We start from the raw sequence: 27,387 nt of genomic DNA on the forward strand, positions 1-27,387 counted from the left end.
TGAATGTGGTTACACCACCCGGGGTCCATTACTCTAGGAGTAGCTACTGGGCAGATTTCAAACCAGAAAATCGGTTGACAGGGCAAAATGCAGGCGAGGCATGCATGTTTTACAGGAAGTTCAAACTGAGTCCAAGGCCCAGCATATCAATCCCTTTGAGAGAAGGATGGGAGTCTGATTGAGGTGCCAATGGGTAGTTTCCAGAAGCTCCATGGATGAGGTACTTAGAGTTCAGGGTTAGGAAGTCCAGCTATAGCCAAGGAGTGGTGGTGAGGTAGAGGAGAGGACTGTGGCACCAGGCAGGCAAGCCTCTTGCTCCTGGGGATTTGGGGTAAAGAGGTGTAAGCAGTACCCACACTGGGGCTCTTTCCTTTTCCACGGAGTGATTTGATTTTGAAGTAGGACAGAGCATGCATGTGTGGGTTAAGGAGGCTCAGGAGGATTCCAAGAAACAGATCTAGATAAGCTAATATTCTTCTGCTCCTTTACAGCTGATGCCCCTTGGGATCCCATGGTAACCCAGAGAACACCAAACTGGTTTGGTTCTCAAAATCTTAGGAGATTATGTTTACCTTTGATGCTTGATGAGAAAGCCTATATACATCTCAAGTACGTTCCTAAGGGGGTATATTTTGGTCAAAGCTTACATAACTATGTAAAAAAAGATCATGTCTAAATATGAAACAACAAACCTCGACAGTAGCAGGGCATTTATTATTAGAATTTGAATGAGAGAAACGATCCTCTCAGTATTTCTTCAACTCCAGTTTTATCTTAGGGGCCTCATTTTATTTTTTTCTTGAGAAACTACACCACCCGCCCATTAACAAGAAAGTTTTCCCAACGGATCTAAACTTTTCAACACTCCCGGATATTTCTTGAATCTTCCCTTATATCTAGCATCAACGAATCAGAGAAATGCCAAAATTATATAAATTTTACATCAGTCAGAAGAATAGTGAAGATGAAATGTTTTAAGACAAAGGAAAGTAAATTATCATTGGGTGATCCTGTTTAATAAATAAAGGAATGCAAATTTATTTGAAGCTGTGAAATAGGGCCAATCCTTGAGAATAGAGTAGTAAACCAAGAAAAATTTACTACAAACCTCTGCTCCTTAAGCAGAGAGCCAATAATAGTCTCTCAATTCTAGTTTAAATCCTCATTTTACCAACGCTTTGCCTCCCCTCCCAGTATAATTTCTTACTGGACTATTTGTCTACTGATAAAGAAATTGAACTTGGGATGGGGAGATGTGGGGATTCCTCTCAAATTATTAGGCATCTTACAGTACCCTTCAGTAACCAAAATTTCAGATAGTACTTGTCCTGGTCATATGAACCAAAACGCAGCATTGCGTTTCTGAAGTGACACAAATGACCAGTGTCCAAGGAAATGTCCTGATTCCGGTGGAAAGGAGTTGTAGAATTCTGGATTGGGCTTTGGCTTACAGTCAGCTGTGCGGTGCTTATTCTGAGGCCCTTACATAGCATTGGGACATATCTGTCAGGCCTCCAGCAGGACCCCCAGGACCAGAGTATCGACCCATGGCTGGAAGAGAGAAGCCAGGACTAGTCTTTGAGATTTGAAGTGTACAACTGAATCTTGTCCAGGGTAATGGCTTGGATTCTAATGAAAGAGGATTTCCAAAGCATTAAAAGCCCAGGGCTAGGATATGCAGTTCTGGTAAGCTCTTAGGAGACTCCTAGCTACCTAAGCTCAGAGCTCTATTGTTGATGATTAGGTAGACCCATTCACTATGGAGCTGTGCTCTAGAATCATTGATCCACCTGGGAAGGCTCCGCAGGTTCACAAAGGGTCACAAGACTCAGCCAGAACCATCTGAGTCCCAAACCTAGGGTGTTATCCAAATAAAGGAGGAGGAGGTGATGTCCAGCTGGCAAAAAGATCAGGAGCTTCTACAAACAATAGAGACTTCTCTCCATGCTCTTCTTTCTTCCATTGAACAAACAGGTAGATGCTGAAGGTGAAAATATCCTTAATATTCTCACAAGAGGAGCTTAACAGAAAAGTGATTGCAGCCCTACATCAGAGGATGATGACTGAGAGATACACACGGTGATCTGAGAGCATGAGACAGAGGCAGTGTGTCCCATCTGTGTTGGTCAGAGGCAACAGGCAGAGACTGCATTAACTCTTTAAGAATGAGTAGGAATTTGCCAGAGTGGGCACTGAGTGTCCCGAGCAGATGGAATACATATTAAGGCTGAGAGACTGGAATGGAAAAGGTTTATTGGAAAAGGTTTATTTTTGACAGGAGGGGCCCCCATCCCCCTTCTCACCCTGATCTTTTTCCTTATCTCCCCAACTCCTCACCCCTTACTCTGTGGGCTCTATGCTGCTGCCACATGAAACTCTTTGCTCTTCCCCAAACAAATGTTTAAATATACATTTCTATATTTACTGGAAGAGCTGAATGATTTTTTAAATGTTGATTTGCCATCCTTCAGGAGATTGCTTATTCTGATCTTTTATTTATTTTCTAGTGTTTGCCTTTTTTATATTTACTTGTACCAATTATTTATATATCCTAGATATTAGTCTTTTTCCTTTTATATTTGTTGTAGACAAATCTCCCACTCTTTCTTGTCTTTGAACTTATTTATGGTATCTTTTTGTCATTCAGAATTTTCTACACTTCAGGCAGTCAAAATTATCTTTTTCTAAAAAGAAAAAAAAATCCTACTTTTTGTATCTGGTTAAAGAAACCCTCCACTAACCTGATGACATAAAAATCTTCTATAATTCACTCAATAGATTTTAAGTTTTGTTTTTCCCATTAGGTTTTAATATATCTAATGTTACATTTGCTAAGAGATCGTGATCTAATTGTTTTTTTTCCAATTGGAAATTCATTGTCACAGAATTATTGATTGAAAGGTTTATTCTCCTTCCCTAGTTTGAATTACCTCTTTTGCTGTATAGGTTGATATCTGGGTTCTCTGTTCTGTGCCATTGGCTCTACAGTTATATCCCATATCATGCACTCGAGGTCATTATATCTGGTAGGGCAAACTTTTCAACTTTGCTGTTCTTTTTCATAATTGCCTTGATGACTTTTAGACCTTTAATCTTCATTTCATTCTTAAAGTCAGTTTTTGAGTTTCACAAAACATCTTTTCAGAATTTTTCCTAGAATTGATGTTAAGATTAACTTGGGAAAAGTGAGATATCCTTAGGATATGGAGTCTTTTACTGTATGATCATAACACATTGCATCATTGTGTTCAAGTTAGACAGATATATCTGTGTGAGTACGAGACAGAGAGAACTAAATCTCCCCATACAGATGGAACACACTCAACCAGAATGAGAATTCTTAGGGATGTTGTACTGTGAAAAGGATGGCATAAAATCTACTTTGCACGGATTCATCTTAAACATCTATAAAATAGTCTGAAATAACGAAAAATAACAACCAATACTCTCTAGAAATTAAAATTAAGATAAATGAGTGCATAAAAAATAAAAGTAATCTGAAACAGGTGGAAAATGTTTGCAGTACAATAAGCAGACCAGAAGGGGCGAACTGTAAGCTCAACAATTATTAGAATGACAGAAATGCAGAGCTCAGCTGAAACAAATCCTTAAATGAAAGGAAAGAGGCATCATAGCTACAGAAAAGAGCTAGTTATAATAGAAAAACCTACTATGTTGTCACTACAACAGAATGAGTACAAGCACTATGGAAATATTTAAAAGTTGAATTGAAGCTGTAGAAATGGTATCAGTAAAATAGAAGTCAACCTTGGGAAATAAAAATGCCCCCTTACAAATCTAAGTTCTGTTATTCCATATGTCCTAGAGAAAGTAACCCTCTTTTTCAGTAAGAGGTTTCCTTTTTAATATAATAAAAAGCTGTGTAGTTTTTTTCTGTTGTTTATTAGAATGACTAGTTACATTGGATGTCAAATGTTGAACTATCGATACACTCCTGAAATAAACTCCACCAATTATTTAATTAATTGTTATTTTTCTGGATTCCTACTAGATTCATTCACTAATATTTTATTTAGAGATTTTGCCTCTATGTTTAGAAATGAAATTAGACTTTTGGGGCAGGGGGAGGTGTTGTTTATCATTTTCTGTTTGGTTTCTAGTTTGTGCTAATTTCACTTAAATTAATTGGAATCGTTTTTCTTCCCTTATCAAAGGAATAATTTAAATAATATAAAAAATAACTTTCTTAAAGATTTTCAGTGTATGATTGCGTGAAGTGGGGATGGGAAGGAGTGGGAGGTGCACTGAAGGGAGTCCTTTAACAAAAATTTAAAGAACTCTAACATTAAGTCTAAACGTCTTTTCAAATAGTTTCCAAAATATAACAGTTTCAGATAATGAGTTCAATTAATGGATCGGTCAAATATCAATTAATAGAATATGAAGAGAAATGATACAAGGTAAAGACAAACGAACACCTGATTAAGTAACATCTGCTTTTCCCCCTCCCAGATCAGGAAGTGTGCTCCACCACTGGAATGAAATCTATTACTTTGTGGAACAGTTGGCTCATAAATTCATCAGGTAAGAAATCTAATGCGTAGTTCCCTGCCATGAGAAAAACCAGCCTATGTTTTCTATTCTACTAATTACTAACGACTTTTGGCTTCGTCTTTCCAAGAGGACCCCAGTTTTAGTTATAAGAACAAAATTTTAACTTTTTCTCTCTCTTGTTGAATAATAAATTCTTCTAGGAGGATCATTAACTTTTTTTTTTCACAGTGTATCATGCTGGGGCAATTGGCATATTCTAGCTGGATTTGTGTGTAGAGAATGTAGGCTGTGGGATGACAAATTCATCCCAGTTTGTCTAGAACTTTCCCAATTTTAGCACAGAAAGGCTCACATTCTGGGAACTCTCCTCCGTTCTGGATAGACTACGACAGTCGGTCAGCCTACCTATGTGCTCTGTCAGGTAGAATTCTCTGAGCATTCTCAACACCACTTTCCAAGAGAGGGCAATGCAGTTTTGAACATCGTCACTATAAACATCAAAGGGACCTTACAGATCTTGCTTACCTACTCATAAAGGAAAGGTCATTTCACCCTCCTTGGGTGCAGCCTCAAGGGATAAACAGCTGTGATAGCTTTCATGGAGGTCCTTGAAGCCAGCTGTCAAAGTCTTTGGTAAAATTGTTCTGATTATTATAAATTCTAAAGCAGCTCCACTCTTGCTGATGGCCTCTGTAGAGTCTTCCAGTCAATATGAGTAACCAAAAACTTCATTGAATAAAGTTCTTTGTCTACAAAGACAGGTTCTCCTGTGAGACCAGGGTGATGCAAATGTGTTCCCTCCAAATTCAGTTACGGGTCTCAACACATACCTGCCTGCTTGATTGGAGAGAGGTGCCCTCTGTGTGATAACAAAAATTGGAAGCTGCTGCAAGAAGTATCTAAACCCCGATGAATGAGAAAAACAGATGCTGAGAGGAGAGAGGTGAAGGTTGAGCAAGTGGAAAGTAGAGGGAGAGGAAAGAAGCAAATACATGGGTGGTATTAAAAGCAAAACATTTCAGAGAATTGTAGAAGCTTAGAATTAAAAGAAAAAACTTACAAACCTATCCTAGGAAGTATTCACTAACCCTCGGCTTAAAAACCTCTGGTAAGAAACTGTTGCCTTTTGAGGCAAACAGTCCGATAGTTGGACAATTCCAGTTTCCAGAAAAGTTGTTTTGTCATTGAGCCAAAATATCCTTTCCTGCACTCTTATCCATTAGTCCTTTGGAATGATATAAAACAAATCTGCCTCCGGATACTTGACAGTATCTGTTGTGTCTCTGCTCTTCTAATCTTCTGTTCCTCTTAAAGCAGAGGAGTCCACTGGAAAAGGCTTTGAAGTCAGGCAGATGTGGATTTGAATCTAAGCTCCCTTGTGCAACCATAATGATTAACTTACCTTGGTTGAACCCTAGTTTGCATGTAAAAATTATGAGAGAAAACATGTACAAACCAGCTAGCCCAACACCTGATTTAGAGTGGTCACTCAACACTTCTCTTTCTCAATTCCTTCGGCAATTCCATGTATTTCACTATCTTAGAATCTGAAAAAGTTAGAGAGAGGGCTTAGGGGAGCTATGAGACCACTTAATCCAATCCGCTCATTTTTTAGATGAAGAAACTGAGGACCAGAGTAATTGATATGGCTTAACTCAGACCACAAGGCACTTTCCTCTGGTTGTCCCCTCTGACCCTCCCTGGCTATGGACCCCCTCAAAATGTGACACAAAGGCATTATCATCAATCAAACTCTAAGAAAGGGGAGCTGTATTTTATCGCCAGCTGCAGCCTAAGTCCCTGTTACCATGCCTGACATATAGTACATGCTCAATCAATAATTTTGAATACATTAATGAATTTTGCAAAGGAATGGTTTTTATTTATCCATTTTAATATATAGTTTAGGCAGCTGATATTGTGGTGGGGAGGAGCATTTCAACGACGGTAGCTGATACTAGTACAAACATATCATTTCTAATTTCAGTGGGATCTTTGAAATTTCAAGTCCTTTTATTTGTCTTTATTCTGACCCTCTCCCATTTTCCTAATAATGATTCTAACTCTTCACCATTTTTTTCAAGCTCCCAACCTACACCTCACACCCATCACTATCAGTAAAGAAACCTACCTCACCTTCTGTTTCACCAAGAACCCAGAGACTAGCAGAAAAATGATTACCTTGAGTTCCAAAGCTAATTATCACAAGTCCCATTCCTACTCTTAAAAGATGCACATGTACTCTTTCCATCATCTTTGAGATTCAAATTTCCCTCCTGTTTGAAGTTAATTCCTTCATTTTAGTCCATTTTATCCCATCATCTCTAATCTCCTCCAGGTCTTTGTTTCTCTCTGTATTTTCTCTACCTTTCCCTATGGCTCAATTTCCATTTTCTATAGACATAAACTAATCTCTTCTGCCCTTTGTCTAAAAAACAGAACAAACGAAAAAACAAAGGTCCTTCTGATCATGTCTTCTTATCGCTACTATTCTATTTCTTTACTGGCTTCTCACTCAAATATCTTTAAAGACTTTCTGTCTCCACATCCTTAACCTACTGCCAACCCCACCCTGTACCTTCTTGCTCTCACCGAAGTTATTAGGTGATGCCCTAGAGGACAAATTCAGTGAGCTCCTTACAGTGCTTATTCTGCTGGAGAGCGGAGATTCATTGGATTCAGATTTTTTTCTTCTTGAAATTCTCTCTTCCACTGGCTTCTGGTTCTCTTTTCATCTCACTGACTGGAACCAGGCCTTCAAATGTTGGTGTTGGCTCTAGATTTATCTCACATTCCATCTCACTGCTGACACTTTCTTTGAACAATTTAACTTACATCAGTATATTGAGAAATCCCAAATTACGTCTCTAGCCCAGACTCATATACCAACTGCCTTTTGGAGACCTACAAATCCCACATTTTAAATTCATTCTTTCCAGAGTTGAACTCTAGGTAAGGGAGGCAGCATAGTGAAGTGGTTAAAGAACCCAAGTTCTAGACTCAGAATGTTTGGTTTTAAGCTCCAGGTCCCACTGCGTGACCTTGGGAAATTGCTTTATCTTTCAGGATCTCACTTCTCTTTTTGTGGAAAATAGAAATAATAGTACTGATCTCATAAAGTTATTCTAATTTTAGTGAGATAATACATGCAAATCACAATAGTACCTGGCACATAATAAGCATTTGATAAGTTTGGCCATAGTGTGATCATTATTACTGTCACTTAGGACATGATGTCCTGCTGGCCCAGCACTAGTGAGGTAATATCAGGCAGCATGGTTTGTGTCATGGACCAAGAACCCAGGTCTGTTTCAAGAGACCAATACCCAATGCACCGGATATTACTTGGGCTTCTGCCAAGTATTAAACACCATGCTAAGGATTTCCAAAGATGCATCAAACGTATGACAATGAACAATGTAGACTTTATTCTATAGGCAATAGAAGTCATTAAAGGTTTTATTGCAGATAAGTGACCAGATCTGATTTATATTTTAAGAAAATAATTCTGGATGCAATGGAACAAGGAATTTTGATAGGCAAAGTCATCAGCTAGGAAATAATTGCAGTGGTCAGATAATTGAGGGCAAGTTCCTAAGCCAAAAGATGGAAAAGAGGGACAGAGTTGAGAAATATTTTAGGAAGTGGGAGCTATGAGAGCTGGGGCAGGATCAGGTTTGGGAGGTTACTGCACTGTGAAGAAATAGATTGGTGCTATGATAGATGAACCATTTGGCCACCTAGAGAGAGCCCTACAGAATGGCATTCCTGGTGAATCCACTTCAGCCTGACAGCCCATCTTGCAGACAAAGAAACATGTTTGGTCCTCAGCTGAGACTTTTTCTGTCTCCCAGAGTGTGGATTTTACATTGACAAAGCACCCGAGCACTACCATATCAAAATCATGCTAATGCATTCATCGATAATGAAAAGTACAACTACCGAGTAGAATAGATATTCTTGTGGCTCATCAGCACATTGTCTCCTGTTAAGATAATTTCCTTAGGATGCCAACTAGAAATTTAAAGTTGATGGTGAGCAAAAGGAGTTCGATGAATGATCTTGATGACTGATGGCATCAAGCCACAATAGCCTGAGACACTCCCTTCCTTGTAGGAAGGCCACTGTGGAGACACTATCAAATTTTATCTATCGAGATCTCTGTTTTTATAGACACCATGCAGACCAGTCCTCTTCTAGGGACACACTTCTTCAGACAGAGCACAGGGCAGTGATGAATTCTAGTTTCCTTACTCATAATCCACACTCGCTGAGCGGTGGTGTCAAATCAAAAGCAATCTCCAGGCAGACAACACCGGTCTTCTCTTTGGTCCATAGTTTCAAGTCTGCTGCTGGCTAAATACTTGCAACACCAGCTGTGGAGGCCGCCTTGGGTTTTATGTCCTCAGCTCTGGCAGCTGTGATATAAAGGGAAGAACAGGAAAGAAGCCTGGAAGGGAATGACATTGCATAGTCTTTCTACCTGCCTTAATAGAATTTATTTTCCTTTCCAGCCCACAGCTAAGAATGTCTTTTATTGTCTTCTCTACTCGAGGAACAACCCTAATGAAGCTAACAGAAGACAGGTAAGGATGCTCCCCATCTCTGTAATTAAAATGCCCATCTTTTCTTTAGTAGTTCTCATATTTCTGCTCTAGTGCCAACCTTGACTTATCGGACTTTTTAATCCAATGGTTCTCTCTTTTTACTTAAGCCTTGAACTTTGCACATTGACCCATCTGCTAGTTTACTCTGTGATGACTTTGATAGAATTTCCTGATGTTGGTGAAATATTATAAATGACTAAATCACGTTAAGGTAAATCTTACATTTAACTGATGACTCGATCTGCTAACTTGGAGAAAATGTTAACAAACCAAATTCTTAGGGGACTATATTTTCATTTATTTAAATTAGATTTGTTTTGTGGATTAAGGTTTCAGATATATAATAAGCAGACTGTGAGAGAAGAATGTGAAATAGTATCATATATAATTACTAAATCAGGAGATAGAAAGGAAGAGTTTATGGTACCACGAAATAAAAGGAAATTTAAATCAGGTATGGAAACGTGTTGACATAAAAAGATTAGTTAGACCTAGATAACAAAATATTATTTTGGATTTTACCACTTGCAGATTAAAACTAACAATAATGGAGACGTGTCAATTTATTCATAGTTAGGATGATATATTGGGAGTGGAGATGACAGTTTTCCTGAGTTAATGACACTTCATCTACTTTTTATTATTTGTTTGTTTGCCTACTTTTTAAAAAGTGTCATGATCCACAGGATAGAAGCACCGTGGGGGGACACATGTGGGACTGTCGGCAGACTTATGTGTGTACATGCTGGAAAAAGGAAAAGAGGGAGAACAAGTATGGGGTGGGCAGGAAGACTTTATTCCATAACGTTCTTCTATAACTGAGAGCAGGACTAACGGGACGGAGTAAGGTATTCTGGATTTTGCATTGACAGCAAATCTGAGCTAGTCCCCATTTTGCTCCATGTCTCTGTTTCCCATCTGTAACAAAAAGAATACACCATGCTATATAGAAGTTTTCAAATCCTGAAAGTTTCTCTTTCAGCAATATCTATTATATGCACACATGCATGAGATGTACAGAAACCCCATTTTAAAAATAGGAGTTTCTTATTCCTTATTAACAGAAGGAGAAACGGAGGCCATATCATGTTCATAAGGGTAACTCACACTAGATGCAGGCTCTGCATTTTTTCACTCTATTTTTCTGCCTTATGTTAAAATTAAACAAAGAATTATAAAGCCCAAGAAACCGGTGTACTTTCCTTCAATATTGGCCAAGGATTTTAAGAACCTCTGAAAAACTCGCCTCTAGCCTATGGGCTATATTCCAGACTCCCAATCTCTCAGTCTTTGTATGATGACATCCTTTATGTGGAGGTGTCTTTTATTCAGAGAAAACTCTCCTCTCACGCATTCTTCACACCTTCCTACAACTCGAGGCTGCCTGGTGCTACTTCATGCCAACTCCATTCACTCCGTGCCTGAGTTTTGCCAAGAGACCAAGTTCACACATATGTTGTGTTCTGCTGCTCTCAGCCTCTTAGAAGTTGGGGAGGGCAGAGGTGGGTCACGGATTTGCAAACAATTACAATGCCTAGGCTTTCAGACCCATTTTAGTTATGGTAGTTCATCTAAATCTTACTTCGAATCTAATTTTTTGTTCCTTCACTTCACTACTCGTTTCCCGTGCCAATGAGAAGGCAGGTTAGATCTCTAGTTTCCTAGAAGCAACATTTAATATTTAAGGGCCGAATATGCATTAAACAACAGCCAGAAATGCCTTGCTAAAAGCTATATGAGTTTCATGTGGTGACTGCTTAGTCTAATCTATGGGTCAGCTGACAAAGCATGACGTGTTTCACTAACACATCCCTAACCTTATCAGCCTATGAAAAAATGTGGGCAAGCCATCTCTCTAAAATACTTTCTCATGAGATTGGCTAAAAGATTTAGGCTTTCAGAACTTCCAAGCCGGTACTGTTTCTGAAATATATGACTTCAACTGTTTTAGTTGTCACAGGAATTTGTATATTTTTCTCTGTATCTCAGTTGATCTTCACAATATCTCTATAAGACAATAAAAGATGCATTATTATACTTACATAATAATTGAGAGAACTCAGAGTTTAAAAAACTCGTTTAAAAACAAGACATGAATTGACAGAGACTCTCATTTCAAGAAGAGCAAAAGATTTTGGATAATCAAAAGAAATAATATCAAAGGTATATTTGCATCCAATTCTTGGTATCAAATTCACATAGGGGTAAACCATAGGAAGATTGAATAGAATGGAAAATAAACATGATATGCTGAGATGTAGATTTACTATTAGAATAATAATACCTATCATTTGTGTCTTTTATCTGCTAATAAGCATTTTACATATTGTTTCTTATCTATTCCTATATAACCGTTATTACTTCAATTTCCAATGGGATCTCTGTCGTCATTTGCTTCATTGCTTTATATGTAATATGCCATTTTTCACTAACTACTTTCAAGTTTTTTTTTTCTTTATCTTTAATTCTCAGCAGTTTGATTATGACATGTCTGGGCATGGTTTTCTTTGAGTTAATCCTATTTTGGCTTTTCTGAGCTTCTTGAATCTATAAATTTATGTCGTTTGTCAAATTTGGGGGATTTACAGCCATTGTTTTTCAAATATTTTTCGACACTAGTCATTTTCTCCTCCTCTGGGACTCCAGTGGCACAAATGTTAAGTTTTTTTGATATTATTCCACATGTCCGTTTTTAGTTCTTTTTCAGTCTTTCTTCTGTTCTTCAGATTACATCATTTCTATTGGTCAAAATTCATATACATCAACTCCTCCATCATCTTCATTCTGCTGTTGAGCTCACCCATTTAATTTTTTACTGCAGATACTGTGTTTTTCAGTTCTAAAGTATCTATTTGGTTCTTTTTAAATTTTTTATTTCTCTGCTAAGAACTCTTATCTTTCCATTTATTTCAAGTGTGTTTACTTTTACTTCGTGCAACGTAGTTATTATAAATGCTTTAAATTCTTTGATAATTCCAACATCTCAGAGTTGGCATCTTACTTGTCTTCTCCCTTAAGAATTTGTCACATATTCTAGGTGCTTCATATGTCAAGTAATTTTTTAGACTTTGAGTGATATTCAAATTCTCTGAAGAATGTTGATTTTTTTTTTCTTTGTTAGCTTTAGTAAGAAATCACCTCGGCTAGGTTCAGACAACAGGTTCTATTTCTTCTTCTGTGGGTGGTGGTTTTTATTTTGATTCCATTTTCAAAGGCTTTGCTAAGCTGCATTGGGTCTACCTTACACATGTGCAGCTCAGAGATGAACCAGGGACTTCTACAGCTTCATACACAAAATTAGAGGGATCTCCTTCCAGCTCTCTCCTCTCCAAGATTCTTCAATACTATCTTTCCCACTGAGGCCCCCCTTTCCAAGTCCTCTAGCAAGAAAGTGGGGTTTCTCTTGGATTCCGGGCCACCACATTGCTGCATGCAGTTCTCTACTGAGGCCACCTTTGGGACAAAGCCAGGAATAATAAAAAAGAAAAAAAATGGAAATTCCCTCCATACTCTTTGAACCACAGCAGATAGGGGTGCTAAGATGTGGGGTCTTTCTGGGCTTTTTAGGTAACATCCCAGGCCACTGCCATGTACTGGGACCCACCCTCAGGTGTAAGATATGAGAGAAAATAGGAAAATTTGAAATTCATCTTTGTGTGGGTTATTTTCCAGGTTTTAACTACCTTTCTCAATTCACCTGCTTTGTTTACTCATATGTTTGCTTTTTTATATTGTCCAAAGTTTTGTTATAACTAGCAAGAAGTAGCCAGGGGCAAGTTTAGCCCATCTCACCTTCTATTACTTTAATTCTACAGATAACAACATTGAAATTCAGAGAATTTAGATAACTTGCTAAGGTTAAATAATAAAAATGACAGAACTAGTATTATGATTCCGGATTCTGGATTTGGTCCAACTCATGTGCTTTGCATTACATCATGTTGTTCTTCCAAGATTTCTTAGCTTCATCAGGTTGCAAAGCAATTGACAAATTGTAACGCCTTTTTTTAGGTTTTTTTCCTTAGCATAATAAAGGATATGTTATTTAAGTACTACTCGAATGAATTATTTTAGTGTTAGCTACTACATATGATTCCCTGAAAACTCCCTGGATATCTTCTCCTGATCTTAATTGAATACTTCAAGTGTTTCATCATTGGAAATGAGATCACGTCAAGGAAGTCCAACTCTTTAAAAGAAATCAGGAATAGATATTAAATTTAATCAAATGCATTTTTGGCATCTATTGAGATGATTATACTTTTTCTTTAATCTACTAATATAGTGAAATGCATTAAGAAGATTTTTAAATATTGAATCATTCCTGCATGTCTGATTACACTTGCTTGTAATATGTTATTTTAATATCATGCTGAATTCTAGTATATTGTATATTTTATTCAGAAATTAAGCTTCAGTATTCATAATTGTGATTGGACCGCTATTGTGCTTTTTATGACTACTTTTACTTAAAGTGTTTTCTGTAATTTTTGTTAACATTTAGATCATTATTTCTTCTAGAATTTATTCTGGTGTATGGTATAAAGCCAAGATAAGACTTTTTTTTTCTTGAAGTACTTAGCAAGTTTTTTCAATACCATTTGCTGAAAAACCTTTTACTACCAACTTGAAAAGTTAAACTTTCATAGACGTGGGCCCATTGTGGGTTTTCTATTCTGATAAAATGCATTTCTGTCTGTTCCTACACTAGAACTACATTATGTATTTTAATTAGTTTTAACATCTGGAAAACCAGTCCTTACTCACTTCTAAGCTTGGGCGAAAATCTACCTTGTCTTTAGTAGATCTTTTTTTCCTACCATATGCATTTTAAATAACTATTTTTTGTTCAAATGTTCTTGTGATTTTCACTTGAATTGTATGAAAAGTATGAAATAACCTTAGCAAATGGCATTGCATTTTATTGTATCTATTTTCTTAAAGGTATTTCAATTCACTCTGTCCCTCAGTAAGATTTTGTTATTTTCTTCAGATAAGTCTCATACAGTGTTTGTTAAGTTTATTCCTAAGCATTTTAAAGTTTTTGCTTCCATTGTGATTATATTTTTTTCCGTTGTATTTTCTAAATTATTGTTCACTATAGAGCAGTTAATTTGGGGAGGTTTTATTAAACTGCATTAAATTATTTTTAAAATTTGCAAGTCAAAGAGATTATAGTTTACATCAGAAGAGGCCTATGCCCCCAAAATAGTTAAGAAATGTTGGTTAGTAGAAAACTATTGGTATTGTAGATTTATGTCTTCTCTCATCATTTTAATGAAACATTTTATTAGTTCTAATACTTTACCAGTAAATTCTGGAGCAGTTTTCTAATAAGATGGTTGTTTTATTTGTAATGAATGATAACTGTTGTTCTCTTTTCTAATATTTATAGTTATTTTTTCTTTTTGCGTATCTTACTACATTGGCTAAAATTTTCAGACTTTAATGGGAATGATTTGTTTCACAATTATGTGCTTATCGGATATTGACTTCATAGAGATATTTTATCTACTATATTAAGGAATGGTTCTGCCATAAAAATTTCGATATGAAATAAATATTGTTTTATTAAATGCCCTTTAGTCATATCAAGATAATTGTAGCTCTCTTCTTTTATTTTCTTTGTCCTGTCCATTTGAAAATTTTAAATCAAAAGATTTCCTCATGAAAAACTAAGCTTACATTCCTAGAATAAATTTTAGTTATCATGGTTTGTTCTTTTATTGTATTTCTGGATTTGATTTACTATAAGCCTGAAGATATTGCTTATCAATATTTAATATTAAGAGTATTCGAGAGTTTTATACTGTCTTTGTCAGTCTTGGGGCAAATGGATTATGTGAGTTTGGAAAAATGAATTGGCAGTCTTTTCACATGTCATATGGAATATCTTAACTATACAGACAGTACACGTTTGTTCAAGGTTTGATAGAACTCAGAAGAAAACCATCTAAATCTAAATTGCTATTTAAAAAGTTCTTTGACAATTATCTCAAATTCTTATGTAACTTATTGTTATCATATTTTCTACCTTGAGAAGTGGTAGAAATTACCAGTGTATTGATATTTTCATTGATATTTTTTTCTCTTATTTTCCCATTCAAATTACTCAATGGTTTGTCTCTTAAATTTATTCATCCATTACCTTTTGTATATTTGTTTTGTTTTATGATTGATTATCTTATTCTTTTACTCTTATTAATTCCTGTCTTCTGCTTCCTATCTTTTATTTCATCTCTTTTTCTGGCTTTTTGAATTGAAAGTTTATTTATTATATTTTGTTATTTCTTATTTAGCAATGAAAGCTATTATGAAAATAAATTATACTCTAACTCTCATCCTTGTTGAATCTCTTACACTCTGACATGTACTATTCTCATTATTATTAATCTCTAAACGGTTTACATTTATAATTTTATATTTTATTTAATATGATTTACAAAGTTTTTCACAATGTACACATAATCTTTATTTTTTATACTTTTCTTAATTTCTAGAGTCATTGCATCTTTTCAGAAAGTGTAGTTTATATAATTTCTACTTTTAAAAATTATTAATTTTTGTTGGTGGACTATTTTATGATTAATTTTTCTTTATCATCCATAAGTGTTAGAAAATATGCATATTTTGATGAATAAAAAGTTTTATATAAGAAATATAGTAATTTAATTTATCAAATATTTTAAATTTTTGTTTACATGATCTGTGAAGACAGAGGAATATTTTAAAACTTTTTACCATGACTGTTTTATTTGAATTTCTAACACATTGCTTTATAATTTACATAATATTATTTATCTAATATATGTTTTCATTTTGGAATATATTTCCAATCAACATAAAATAACATATTTGTCATATTTAATGCTTTTTAAGTCTTTTGTTCAAAAATAATATTGTAACTATTTTTTTTTAATTGTCTCATTATCTTTGTCCTCCCATTTATCTTTACCCTCCTTTGAAATTTAATTTTTCACCAGTGATTTGATAGTGTAATTTAAAAGAGTTTAATTTTATTTTTCCTCCAGTAAGAGTTCCCAATGAATTTTACTTGTCTTTATAATGGCAAGAATTAAGTAATATCTATTCTCCTAGTTGAATTTCTTAAGAAATATTTGCATTATATTCTATAAATACACACACACGTACATATATTTCCTTTTAGTACTTGAAGTTTTTATTTATTTTTATTTATTTATTTATTTTGATTTCTCAGTTGGCTGAGTCTTTTTTTCAGGTAAAATTTTCCTGGAGATTATATAAATATTAACCTTTCTGAGTCCCAACTTATTTGAGAATTGTTGTTATTTACCTCTAGGTAAATATTTTAATTAAATATAAAGTTATTATATCCTGATTATCTTTACTCCTAAATTTACTGGAGACAGTAACACAAAGTCAACTTGCATATATTCTATTCTATATTGCATATTTAAAAAAGGAAGGTTGCCAATTTAGTACATTTCTGCTTTGTGGATAGTTGTTTTCTCCTAGGTGCTTGTAAGAAAATTCTTTTCTTTATCTTTGGAATTAAAAAAAAGTCAAGAGAATATATCTAAGCGTGTGTCCTCTTATTAATTTTGTACAATACTTTGTATAAGACTTGAGCTATTCTATCCAACAACTTAATAAACTTCTTCAGCTAAAGAAATTTTTTCTATTATTCCTTTTATATGACTTTTTCTTGTCCATTATATTCTTGAATCTATCCAACATCTCTTTTTTATTCTATTATATAATTTTATTCTATTATAATTCTATTTTTTTATCCTATTGTAATTTATTCTATTATAAATCTCAATCATTTTTCTTTGAGTTCTTAGAGAATGTTTTGCTCTGGTCCCGTAATTCACCAATTTAAGTTGTTTTGTTTTATTTTTGCAGTATTCAACTTACTGTTCATGGCTTCCATTGCATTTTTAAAATTATAATAAAATAGACATACCATAAAACATACTACTTAAAACATTTTTAAGCATGCAATTCAGTGGCATTAAGTTGTGCAACCATCACCACATCCATCTCCACAATTTTTCATCATCCCAAACTGAAAGTCCGCCATTTCCTGGCAACCTTTATTCTACTTTTTATCTCTCTGGATTTGTCTATTCTAGACACCTCATGTCAGTGGAATCACATAGTATTTGTCCTTTTGTGTATGGTGTATTTTACTTAACATGTTTTCAAGGTCTATCTGTGTTGTAGCATGTATCAGAATTCCATCCCTTTTTAAGGGAGAATGATATTCCATTGTATGTACATACCATGTGTTGTTTAGCTGTTCATCTGTCAGTGGGCATTTGGGTTGTTTCTGTCTTTTGGCTATTGCAAATAATTCTGCTATGAATATTGGGATATAAATATCTTCAAGATTCTGCTTTCAATTCTTTTGAGCATATACTTAGAATGGAATTGCTGGATTATATGGTAATCCTATGTTTAATTTTCCAAGGAACTGTAATACTGTTTTTCACAGTGGATGCACCATTTTACATATCTACCAGCAATCCACAAGAATTCCAATATCTCCACATTTTTTTGGACACCTATTGTTTTCTGTTCCTTTGTTTTTTATAACAGCCATCCTAATGGGTATGAAATGGTATCTCATTGTGGTTTTGATTTGTATTTCTCTAGTGATTAGTGATGTTGAGTATCTTTTCGAGTGCTTAATGATACATTTGTATATCTTCTGTGGAAAATGTTTATTCAAGTCCTTTGCCCATTGTTTAATTGGGTCTTTTTCTATTGCTGTTGAATTCTAAGAGTTCTTTCTATAATGTGGATATTAATCTCTTATCTGATATATGTTTTACAAATATTTTCTCCCATTCTATGGTTACATTTTTGCTCCATTGATAGTGTCCTTTGATACACAAAAGTTTTTAATTTTGATGAAGTCCAATTTATCTATTTTTCTTCTTTTTTTTTTTGCCTGTACTTGGTATCACAGCCCAAGAAATCATTGCCGAACCCAATGTCATGAAGCTTTCCCCTGTTTTTTTTTTCTGAGAGTTTTATAGTTTTAGTGCTTATATTTAGATTCTTGATCCATTTTGAGTTAATTTTTGTGTATGGTTTAAAATAAGGGTCCACCTTCATTTTTGTGCAAATGGATATCTAGTTTTCTCAGCAATGTTTGTTAAAATGGATATCTAGTTTTCTCAGCAATGTTTGTCTTTTCCTCATTGGATGGTTGACACCCTTGTCGTAAATCACTTGACCATATACGCAAACTTTTATTTCTGGGTTCTCTATTATACTCCACTGGTCTATACGTCTGTCCTTATGCTAGTACCATGCTCTTTTGATTACTGCAGCTTTACAGTAGTTTTGAAGTGAGAAAGTCTGAGTATTTCAACTTTTGTATTTTATCAAGATTGTTTTGGCTATTTAGTATCCCTTTAGATTTCATATAAATTTTATGATGTTTTTCTATTTCTGCAAAAAATTCCATTGGAATTTTAATAGTGTTTGCATTGAGTCTATAGATCACTTTGGGTAGTATTGCCATCTTAATAATATTAAGTCTTCCAATCCATAAACACAGGCTGTCTTTCTATTTATTTATGCCTTTAATTTCTTTCATTTGTCTTATAGTTTTCAGTATCATTTTTTTAACTGACAAATAATATCTCTCAACCTTATGAATACTTTCCTGATTTTTTCTTTTTGTGTGTGTTTGTGGCACCGTGCCATCGTGTTAGAGGTGGAATATCTTCATCATAAATATGAATTATAATTGCTTAATACTTTTTATATGAGTTTGCTTCAAAGGGGAAATTTTCTCAAATTCTTCTAAGTGGTCCTCTTCTTTCCAATGTCTGAGACATTTCCTTAGTATAGCGACCTAAAAGAGAAACAACTAGATTTTTCAGTACTGAGTTTTGGTGTGAGTTCTGTCAAAGATCATGCAAATCTTTGTTGAAGATGTGAAGATCCCAAGCTAAAGAAGATGGGAAAGTTTAGATGTGCATAGTGTAATTTTTTCTCGGAAAGGGTAGAGACCCAGTCGTGCATCCAAGGTAAGAAGAAAGCTGAAATCAAAGGAAGATGGTCAGGTGTAGACTTTGTATCACTGTGTTAAAAACCTGTCCCACCATCAACCACAGGTTTTTCTTCTCATGTTCTGGAATTCCAGCTTGATAGATCTTCTTTCATCCTTATCTCAGTAGCTCTAATTTTTACAAAAATTCTTCTGCTGTCTGGCATATGTATAGTGTCTTTACCAATTTTCCAGCAGGGAAAAACATATTCTCCTATTATACTAGTTTAGCTGTTTCTACAGCAGTTTGGAAAGAAAAGCGGGAGTTAGAATGTGTAGATAAACCCAGATCACTGTCTTTCACCAGAAATTTCACCTTTCATCTAACCGTTGCAAGGTTATAAAACAAAGCATAACACAACGAGTCAAAGAATTATGTCTTATCCAACCCACTGACTTTATTTCACTGCTAAAAAATCATTCTCAGAGAGATTGAATTATTTGCTTAGATTCATATAAGTAGTCAATGGCAGTAGAATTTATTTTTTAACTCACAAAATTAAAAAATTTAAATCCAGTGAGTTTTTTTCTGCTATATTAAATAGCCTAACCTATTCACTGCATGCGTGTGCATGCTGCTGTCTTCTGTTTCTTATCTGTGCTATACTTAAGTGGAAGCAACCAATCTATATGTACAAATGCATAAATACCTCTGCATGTGTGTTATTAGTCTGTTTATAATCTTTTATTAATGGTTTATTATGTACCAATAACCTAGAATACTTTTCTCAACTATAATAAGAGGAAATGATAATATCTACCTTGTAGGGTTGTTATGGGAATTATATTATTTATTATATGTATTATAATTATTAAATTATATAGAGAGATGAGGATACTCAGAGAAGGCTGAAGGTCACTCCACTGTAAAAGTATAGAAACCTGGATTTGAACCCAATTGTCATGGCTCCAGTGTCCACACCCTCAATCACTGTGCTATAGGGTTTCCCACAATTTTACCATTACATATAGTTTTAAATTAAAAACAAATCCAAGAATACATAATTCACCACCCCTGACTCTCTGACTTCTTCCAGAAAACAGTTCCCTGAAAGCATATGCTCTCTACACATTTGTTCTTCATGGCCTTTTAACGTCAGCTTGGAAATACTTCTCACAAAGAGGTAAAAGGGTAGCATCAGCATTTCACAGATGGGGTTAAGAGGTTAAGTATCTCGCTTATTGCTTAAGAAGTTGGAGTGAAAGCCAAGAACGCTTGGCTCAAACTGCTGAGTGGAAACCAAGAGACCACACTTCTCTATCCTTCTCAGTCATCCTTTGGTTTGGTCGGGAGTGTGGTTTTGCCATTAGTGTCACAGGGGAAAATGACATACTCTGAACACATCGCTCGATTCCTGGAGCAGAATGATTATAGGCTGTCATTACCAAGAGACATAGTTCTAAAATCTTTTCTAAATTTAACACTAAAAGAGAAAAAAAGTCTTCAGATACTTTGTGCTTGAAAGAACCTGGATTCATTCCATTTTGAGATACTATTCATTTAGGTACAAAAAGTTTTGATTACAGAATTAAGAGAAATAAAGTGGAGCATTTATTTATTCTTTTGTCCTGTTGATTGAGAGATAATATCATGGGGTCTGAGTCCATGAGAAAGCTTCTTACCTCTCTGTGCCTCTGTTTCTTTATCTGTAAAATGAATAGAATGATAGTCCCTAACTCATAGAACTGCTAGAAGGATTAACAATGCCAGACATATAGTAAGTGCTGTTGTTACTATTGTAGTTGTTGGGGTTTTAACAAACAGCTGAGGAATTATTCCGAATCCTCTTCGACTCACTCTACTCAAAGCATCACAGCACATCTAACAGTTGTTCGAAGAATGAGTCCCCAAACTCCCTGGCTTATGTCCTTTTCTGAAGTTTTTAACATTTAGCCAATCTAACCCCATACAGAGGGATATAGGTAGAAAATAGTTCTTCAGCATGAGGCCACATAAAAGTTAGTGTTTCCTTTGTCTGGTAGTTCTAGCGAGACTTCTTCCAGGCAGGAGGCCACAGGCACTGTTTCTAGAGGAAGCTGTCTAAGGCTCCTCATACTGAGTTTCAATAATGGTAAAAAGAACCCACCTTGAAGCAATTCAGCAGCTCTGGGAACAGACTGATTTGGAGAGTAATGTGGCCCAGTGCTTCTCACACTCATCCTCTAGGGAACCCCGTTGTAGAAGAAAGTACTGTACCTTAGGGTCCTAGGGTATAGTTTGAAGTGGCTCATCGAAAAGTGAAAAAATGTCTTCAACATCCTTTCATCTTAAAAATGCACGTGTGTTTATATTCTGTTCCAGATTGTGCCAGTGTTTGATTTTATATGAAAATCATGTTGAATTCTTTCTCAAATTTTAGAATACTATTTATAGTCCAGACATATATAGTACATAGACATATATATGTACAAATATATACATACATAAATATACATACATAATGTATACATACATAAATATATGTATGTATACATACATAAATATATACATATATAAATATATACATACATACATAAATATATACATACATAAATATATACATACATAAATATATACATACATAAATATATACATACATAAATATACATACATAATGTATACATACATAAATATATGTATGTATACATATATTTATGTATTTGTGTACAGTACACTGTCCTGTACCTAGTTTGGACGCCACCAATGTAATAGAAGCAATACAGACTTTGTACCAGGATCAGTCTGGGTTACAATCTGGGCTCCACCAGCGCACACCTGTTACTGCACACCACTGAATCTGTTATTTCACATGTATAATGAAGATAATTCCTACCATATGGTGTGTGAGGCTTTTGTGAATGAATGCATGAAAAATGCCCAGCAGAGACCCTGGCACAGCATAGATACTCAAGAAATGTTACTTCCCTTCCTCACCTACTATCCCTCCTGTGGCAAATATGTTTAAAGGATAAAAACTAACAGAGTAGCATTCAAAAACATTCTTGTCTGGATGAAGCCAGCAAGGCAAACTTCAGAAGTAGTCAGCGGAATTAAAGAATGATAGGTAGAGTTCTCGTATCTTAAGCTAGATAGCCAAAACTAACAAATTATTTGTGGCCAAACAAAAACAACCTAAGTATTGGTCTACATCAGGCAGCTCCACAACCGAAACACCTCACCTGTACATCACCTAACTCTTAGCCCCTTGGCCTCCAGAGAGGGGACTTGAGCCTTAGATTTAGTGCTGCCTTCAGTAGGCTCTGAGGGCTTCCTTGTTAACTGAAGGTTCGGCCTCTGCTACTCATCCTTAACAATTTTTTAAATTATTAAGTATTTCTAGTGTAACAAAAGTATGCAAAAATGGATTATGAACAGTCATTATCCACCAATGTTTATGAATTAAATGTTACAGACATTCACCTGCCTTGCGTATACTTCCATTTCTCTTTCTTCACTAGAGATAATCACTATCCTGAATTTGGGGTTTATAATTTTAATGGATGTTGTATATTTTTATATGCTCAGGAACAATATATTTTTGCATGTAAAACTTTATAATAAATGATCGTATTGTATGTGTTTTTCTTGAACTTGCTTTTTATGATTAATATCATGTATTTGAGACTTTTTCTATGTAGATACATATAACTATGTGTGGTTCATTTTAACTAATGTGTACTTTTCTGTTCCATCTTACTGTAAAAATGTATCATCGTGTACTTAACTCTTCTCTTATTGATAGATAGTTTGTTTCTAACATTTTGCTGTTATAAACAAGTTTCAATTAACATTTTTATACCTGTCTCCTCGGAAGTCGGAAGCAAGAATTTCTTTATGATAATATAACTAGGGATTGAATTGCTACGTCTTATAGTATGTGAATATGTAAATTTACTAGGCATGATTTAATTGTCCTCTAGAGGATATGCACCAATGTACAGTCCCACTAGTGACTTATAAGAGTTCTCATTGCCCCACATCCTCCCAACATCTTGTCTCATCCTCCAGCTCTCCTTTTCAAACGGACTGTGTCCACATATGACTTGCGGGTTGGATTATCTGGTACGAACTTAGTATACCCCTACTTACTCCCACCTCCAGCCCAATATTGCTCCAATGGGTGACAGGGAAGTCCTGTCTTTGGAGAGAACTGCTGCCTCCACCAGCCTATGCAAAAGAGATATGATCTGACAAAAGCAGATGATCCTTGCCTATCATCTACGCTAGGGCTATTCATTTTCAGCTTCCATTCAAGAAGATGACTCTGGATTCCAACGTCTCTGTTACAGAGGACTTGGCAGAGTGCCACTCTATTCTATGCCCCTCCAAATACTCATTGTGGTTAGTAATACCGAGCTCAAGTACATCAACCTGACCATTTTAGATGCCATCAGCACCAGGAGAGACCCATCCCTATTGAACTAAGAGGAGCATGAAACTGAAGATTCCCATATGAAAAAGTTATATATTTGGGAAATCCTGAATAGAGCCCACTTTCCACCACTCCCATCTCCTGCAAAATATGTCTCAACTGGGGAAAAGTGTTAGTGATGGAGAAGGTCTTAATGAGATTTGTTCAAAAGCCAAATTGCACAGGAAACTGCATGGTGAACACCACTGCACGAATGAGTAACCAACCAAAATAGAATTGCCTAAAGAGGAGTTCGTTTGGAGAAATTCATCACATTGCCCTGCGTTTAAACCATCACACCTGTCCTTTCTGCCAGCTTGGGCTACAACCTTTGGAAATTCTTAGATGGGCTCCTCTTAGTGAACTTCAGTTACTGGTCAGCACTTGACCCTGTGTCACACGATAGACACTTATACCTGCCAAGTGTGGCCTCTCCGCTTCCCAGAAGATGCCTAGGTTCTGTTTCTACTCACTCTTTGGTCCCATATAAAACCAGATGCACCATTCTGATCTGGAAGGTAACTGGTAGATCTTATAGTTGCATACTTTTATTTTACATTTGAGAAATTTAAAAGCTGACATGCCTAGGAAGTGGCATTACTAAGATTTAATTCCAAGTCTATCTTCCTCCAAATTCCATGCCCCATCAAGAGGTACTGAAATCATGGGAAGAATGAGATGACCTAAAAACTGTAAGTGTAAGAATGGGGGGATCTTGTTGAGTTGTTTCACTTCAATCTTTAAAGTACTAAAGAGAAAGAAAAGCCTACACAGAAATATGAGAAAGAACAACTGATAGGAGAGATAGAGAAAATATCTTGTAATGGAAATCAAGAGAAGAAAACATTTGGAGGAGAGGTTAACTGTGTCTATCACTATAAGAGATTGAGTAAGATAAAGTCAGAGAGGTGACCAGTAGACTGACAATGTGTATAGATTGCTGGGGACTTTGACAAAAGCAGTTTTAGCAGAGTTGTGGAGACAAAAGTCAGAACGAAGTGGATTGAAAGGTAAGGGATTGCAATTTTAAAATGAGGGGTAAAGACATTTTAAGCCCTTTCTCTCACAAAAAAAGCACCCCAAACCAGGAGAGTATAAAACAAAAACATAAACCCATCTTCGAGAAAACTAAGAAATATTTAAACCTTAAAAACATTATATATGAGGACAGAAAGAAGACAGAAGAGTAGCAAATGATGTAAGCAGCATGGAGAAAAGTCAAATATATTCTTGCAGAAGAAGATGCTGAAGAGGAACAAGTGTTGTAGCTTTGCAGAACCCAGGCAAGCTCAAAACCCGGAACTATCAGATACTGTAAAAGCCAAGAAAGGGCTACAAGGTGAAAACTGGAATATTGTTTAGAAGTTTGTCTGAGGAAGCTCCCCCTTCAGAACCACCCACCCACTACTACTACATTCTGAAAAGTACCCCTTCTCTAGCTCCATCAGAGAAATATATTCTCTGGCAAAATTAAACAAGAATGATTTCATAGTCAGACACCAAGATAATGGATACATCTGCATAACAAATGCTGTTACTTCCAGCTCTCTCCCTTGTCAATTCTAGACCTAACACCCAAGAAAAGAGTTTGAAAACTTCTTTTCTGTAGAAATAAATATCTCAGAGAGGGAAAAAGGATACATACACTGATATTTGAAGGTCCTCAACAAAATAGCCCCTTGACAAAAGCTGGTCATCCACCAATTGGCATGCCCCATCATGCACACAGAGCTTGTAACAAATCTTTTAGTCTCGCTCATTCCCTATGAAAGACAGCCAGAGATTTCTCCACATTTGAAGGAAATCTCCACCAGGAAAGACAAGGAAATGCAGAAGTGAGTACTTTTTCAAGAGTTGTGTTGTGAAGAGAAATGCAAATACATTGGTCAATAGCTGGAGGGGGATGTGGGGTCACAGAGGATTAATATTTTTAAGATGAGAAATACTTGAGTATATTTATATGCCAGTAATCAGCCTGTAGTGTTTTTCTTCCTGATTGGAGACAAATGTGTAGTCACAAACATTTAGAAAAAGCCTTTACAGTATGTCTGCTTCTAGTTAGGATGTAGTAGGCTATGAAGAAACCTTCATTTCCATGGTCAACCAGAAAAGTCCAGGCAAAATAGAATTCATATGTTTCTCTGAGGCTAGCAGACACACAGGAAGCACTGATGAACTGAATTAGAAACAAGTTCTTTAGAACTGAGCAGAGATCTGCAGAAGCTTCCATCCTTGGGGGTAAAGGCCTGGTCTGGTATGGGCAATTGGAAAAGTAGGTCAGCTATGACAGAGACTGTGCAGAGAGGAAGAAAAGCCAGCGGAACCTTAGGCAGCAATATGTGACAGAGAGATGGATTATCTGAAAGAGCCCCAAATGAGAAAAACAATCTCTCAGCCTGACAATTCTGCCCCCTCACTCGCATCTCTTCTCTGCTTTGTTCCAAGAAAGTAGCAGTAGGAGAGTCGCTGAAAAGTAGAGAGAAATTACATAATCTCATGGATTCTTGTGGTGCTTAAATTCTGGAGTCCTACCAGGGTTAAATCCAAAGGTCAAGCAAAAATATATGAAGCTGCATATAACTGCCTTCCAGCTCAAATACTGACAAGACCACAAAGGCAAGACAGGGCAAAAGGCTGGGAGCTGAGCTAATAACAGGGAACACACTCAAATTGAAGCTATGACCCAGCCCAAGTTCAACCTAACTCAAGGAGGAATCTAAATAACCAGGCCCTCAAGATAAAAAGCGTACATTCTGCATTAAGTAAACAAAACAAATCAATATTATACCTAAGTTTCCACTGCTTTTTTCTGCATAATATCTGAAATACAAATTAAGAGATAATAAAAAATAGGGAAACGCAGGAAAATATAACCCATAATCAAGAAAAAACACAGCAATGAAAGCAAACCACAGATGACTCAATTATTGGAATTAGCAGACAGAGACTTTTAGGAACTATTATAAACATTTTAAAGAATTTATAGGAAAAGGTGAATATAATATAGGAAGACATGAGATATTCAGAAAAATAAAGAACCAAGTGAAAACTGTGAAACCGAAAAATATAATATCTGCAGAAAAGGGATTAATGAACTTTAAAACAAGTTAATATAAATTATCTAAATTGAAAGAGTAAAAGGGAAAAGATGGAGAGAGGGGGTAGGAAAAACCAGGTCTGTGATTTGGGGGATAATATCAAGTGGTCTAATACACATGTAATTGGAATACCAATCATGGCATTCCACACACAGATCCAAGAAGCTCAAAAGACTCCAAGCAGGGCAAATGCAAAAAAAAAAAAAAATCACTTACATACATCATGGCTGAATTTCCAAAAACCAGAATAAAGAAATAATTTTAAAACCAGCCAGAGGGGGAGGGGAAAAGACAGTACAAACAGAGGAACAAAAATGAATATCACTTTTCATCAGAAAACAACCACATTCAATCCAGAAGACAAAAGATCAATATCTTTAAAGAAATGAAAGATAATAAAGTCAACTTAGAATTCTATATGCAGTAAAAATATCCTTAAAATTGAAGGCAAAATTAAGACATTTTCACAGGAAAACAAAAACCAGAAAATCATCACCAGCAAATCTGCACTACAAAAAGAAAATGCTAATAATGGAATTCTCTTGGCTGAAGGAAAATGATACCAAGTGTAAACTAGATCTACAAAACAAAGGGTGGGGGGAAGGAAAAAAATGATAAATTAATTTTATTAAGAGATAATTGATTGTTTAAGAGAAATGATAACACTGTATTTTGGAGTGTATTACATATGTAGTAATAGAATATAGGACAGTAATAGCACCAGGGAT

The 27,387-nt window shown here is 35.5% G+C and overlaps 1 protein-coding gene across 11 annotated transcripts in view; it reads left to right on the forward strand.

Annotated features, from left to right (window-relative positions):
- Positions 1 to 27,387, forward strand: part of ANTXR1 (ANTXR cell adhesion molecule 1) — a 233,380-nt gene that overhangs the window by 19,402 nt on the left and 186,591 nt on the right. For all 11 annotated transcript variants that reach the window (XM_039852461.1, XM_039852454.1, XM_039852452.1 and 8 more), the window contains exons 2-3: positions 4,474 to 4,545; positions 9,030 to 9,101. In XM_039852461.1, coding sequence (XP_039708395.1) covers positions 4,474 to 4,545; positions 9,030 to 9,101 — 144 coding nt within the window. The remainder of the gene's footprint in view (positions 1 to 4,473; positions 4,546 to 9,029; positions 9,102 to 27,387) is intronic.

Source organism: Pteropus medius, unplaced genomic scaffold (genome assembly GCF_902729225.1).
Source record: "Pteropus medius unplaced genomic scaffold, Ma_sr-lr_union100, whole genome shotgun sequence".
Lineage (NCBI taxonomy): Eukaryota > Metazoa > Chordata > Mammalia > Chiroptera > Pteropodidae > Pteropus > Pteropus medius.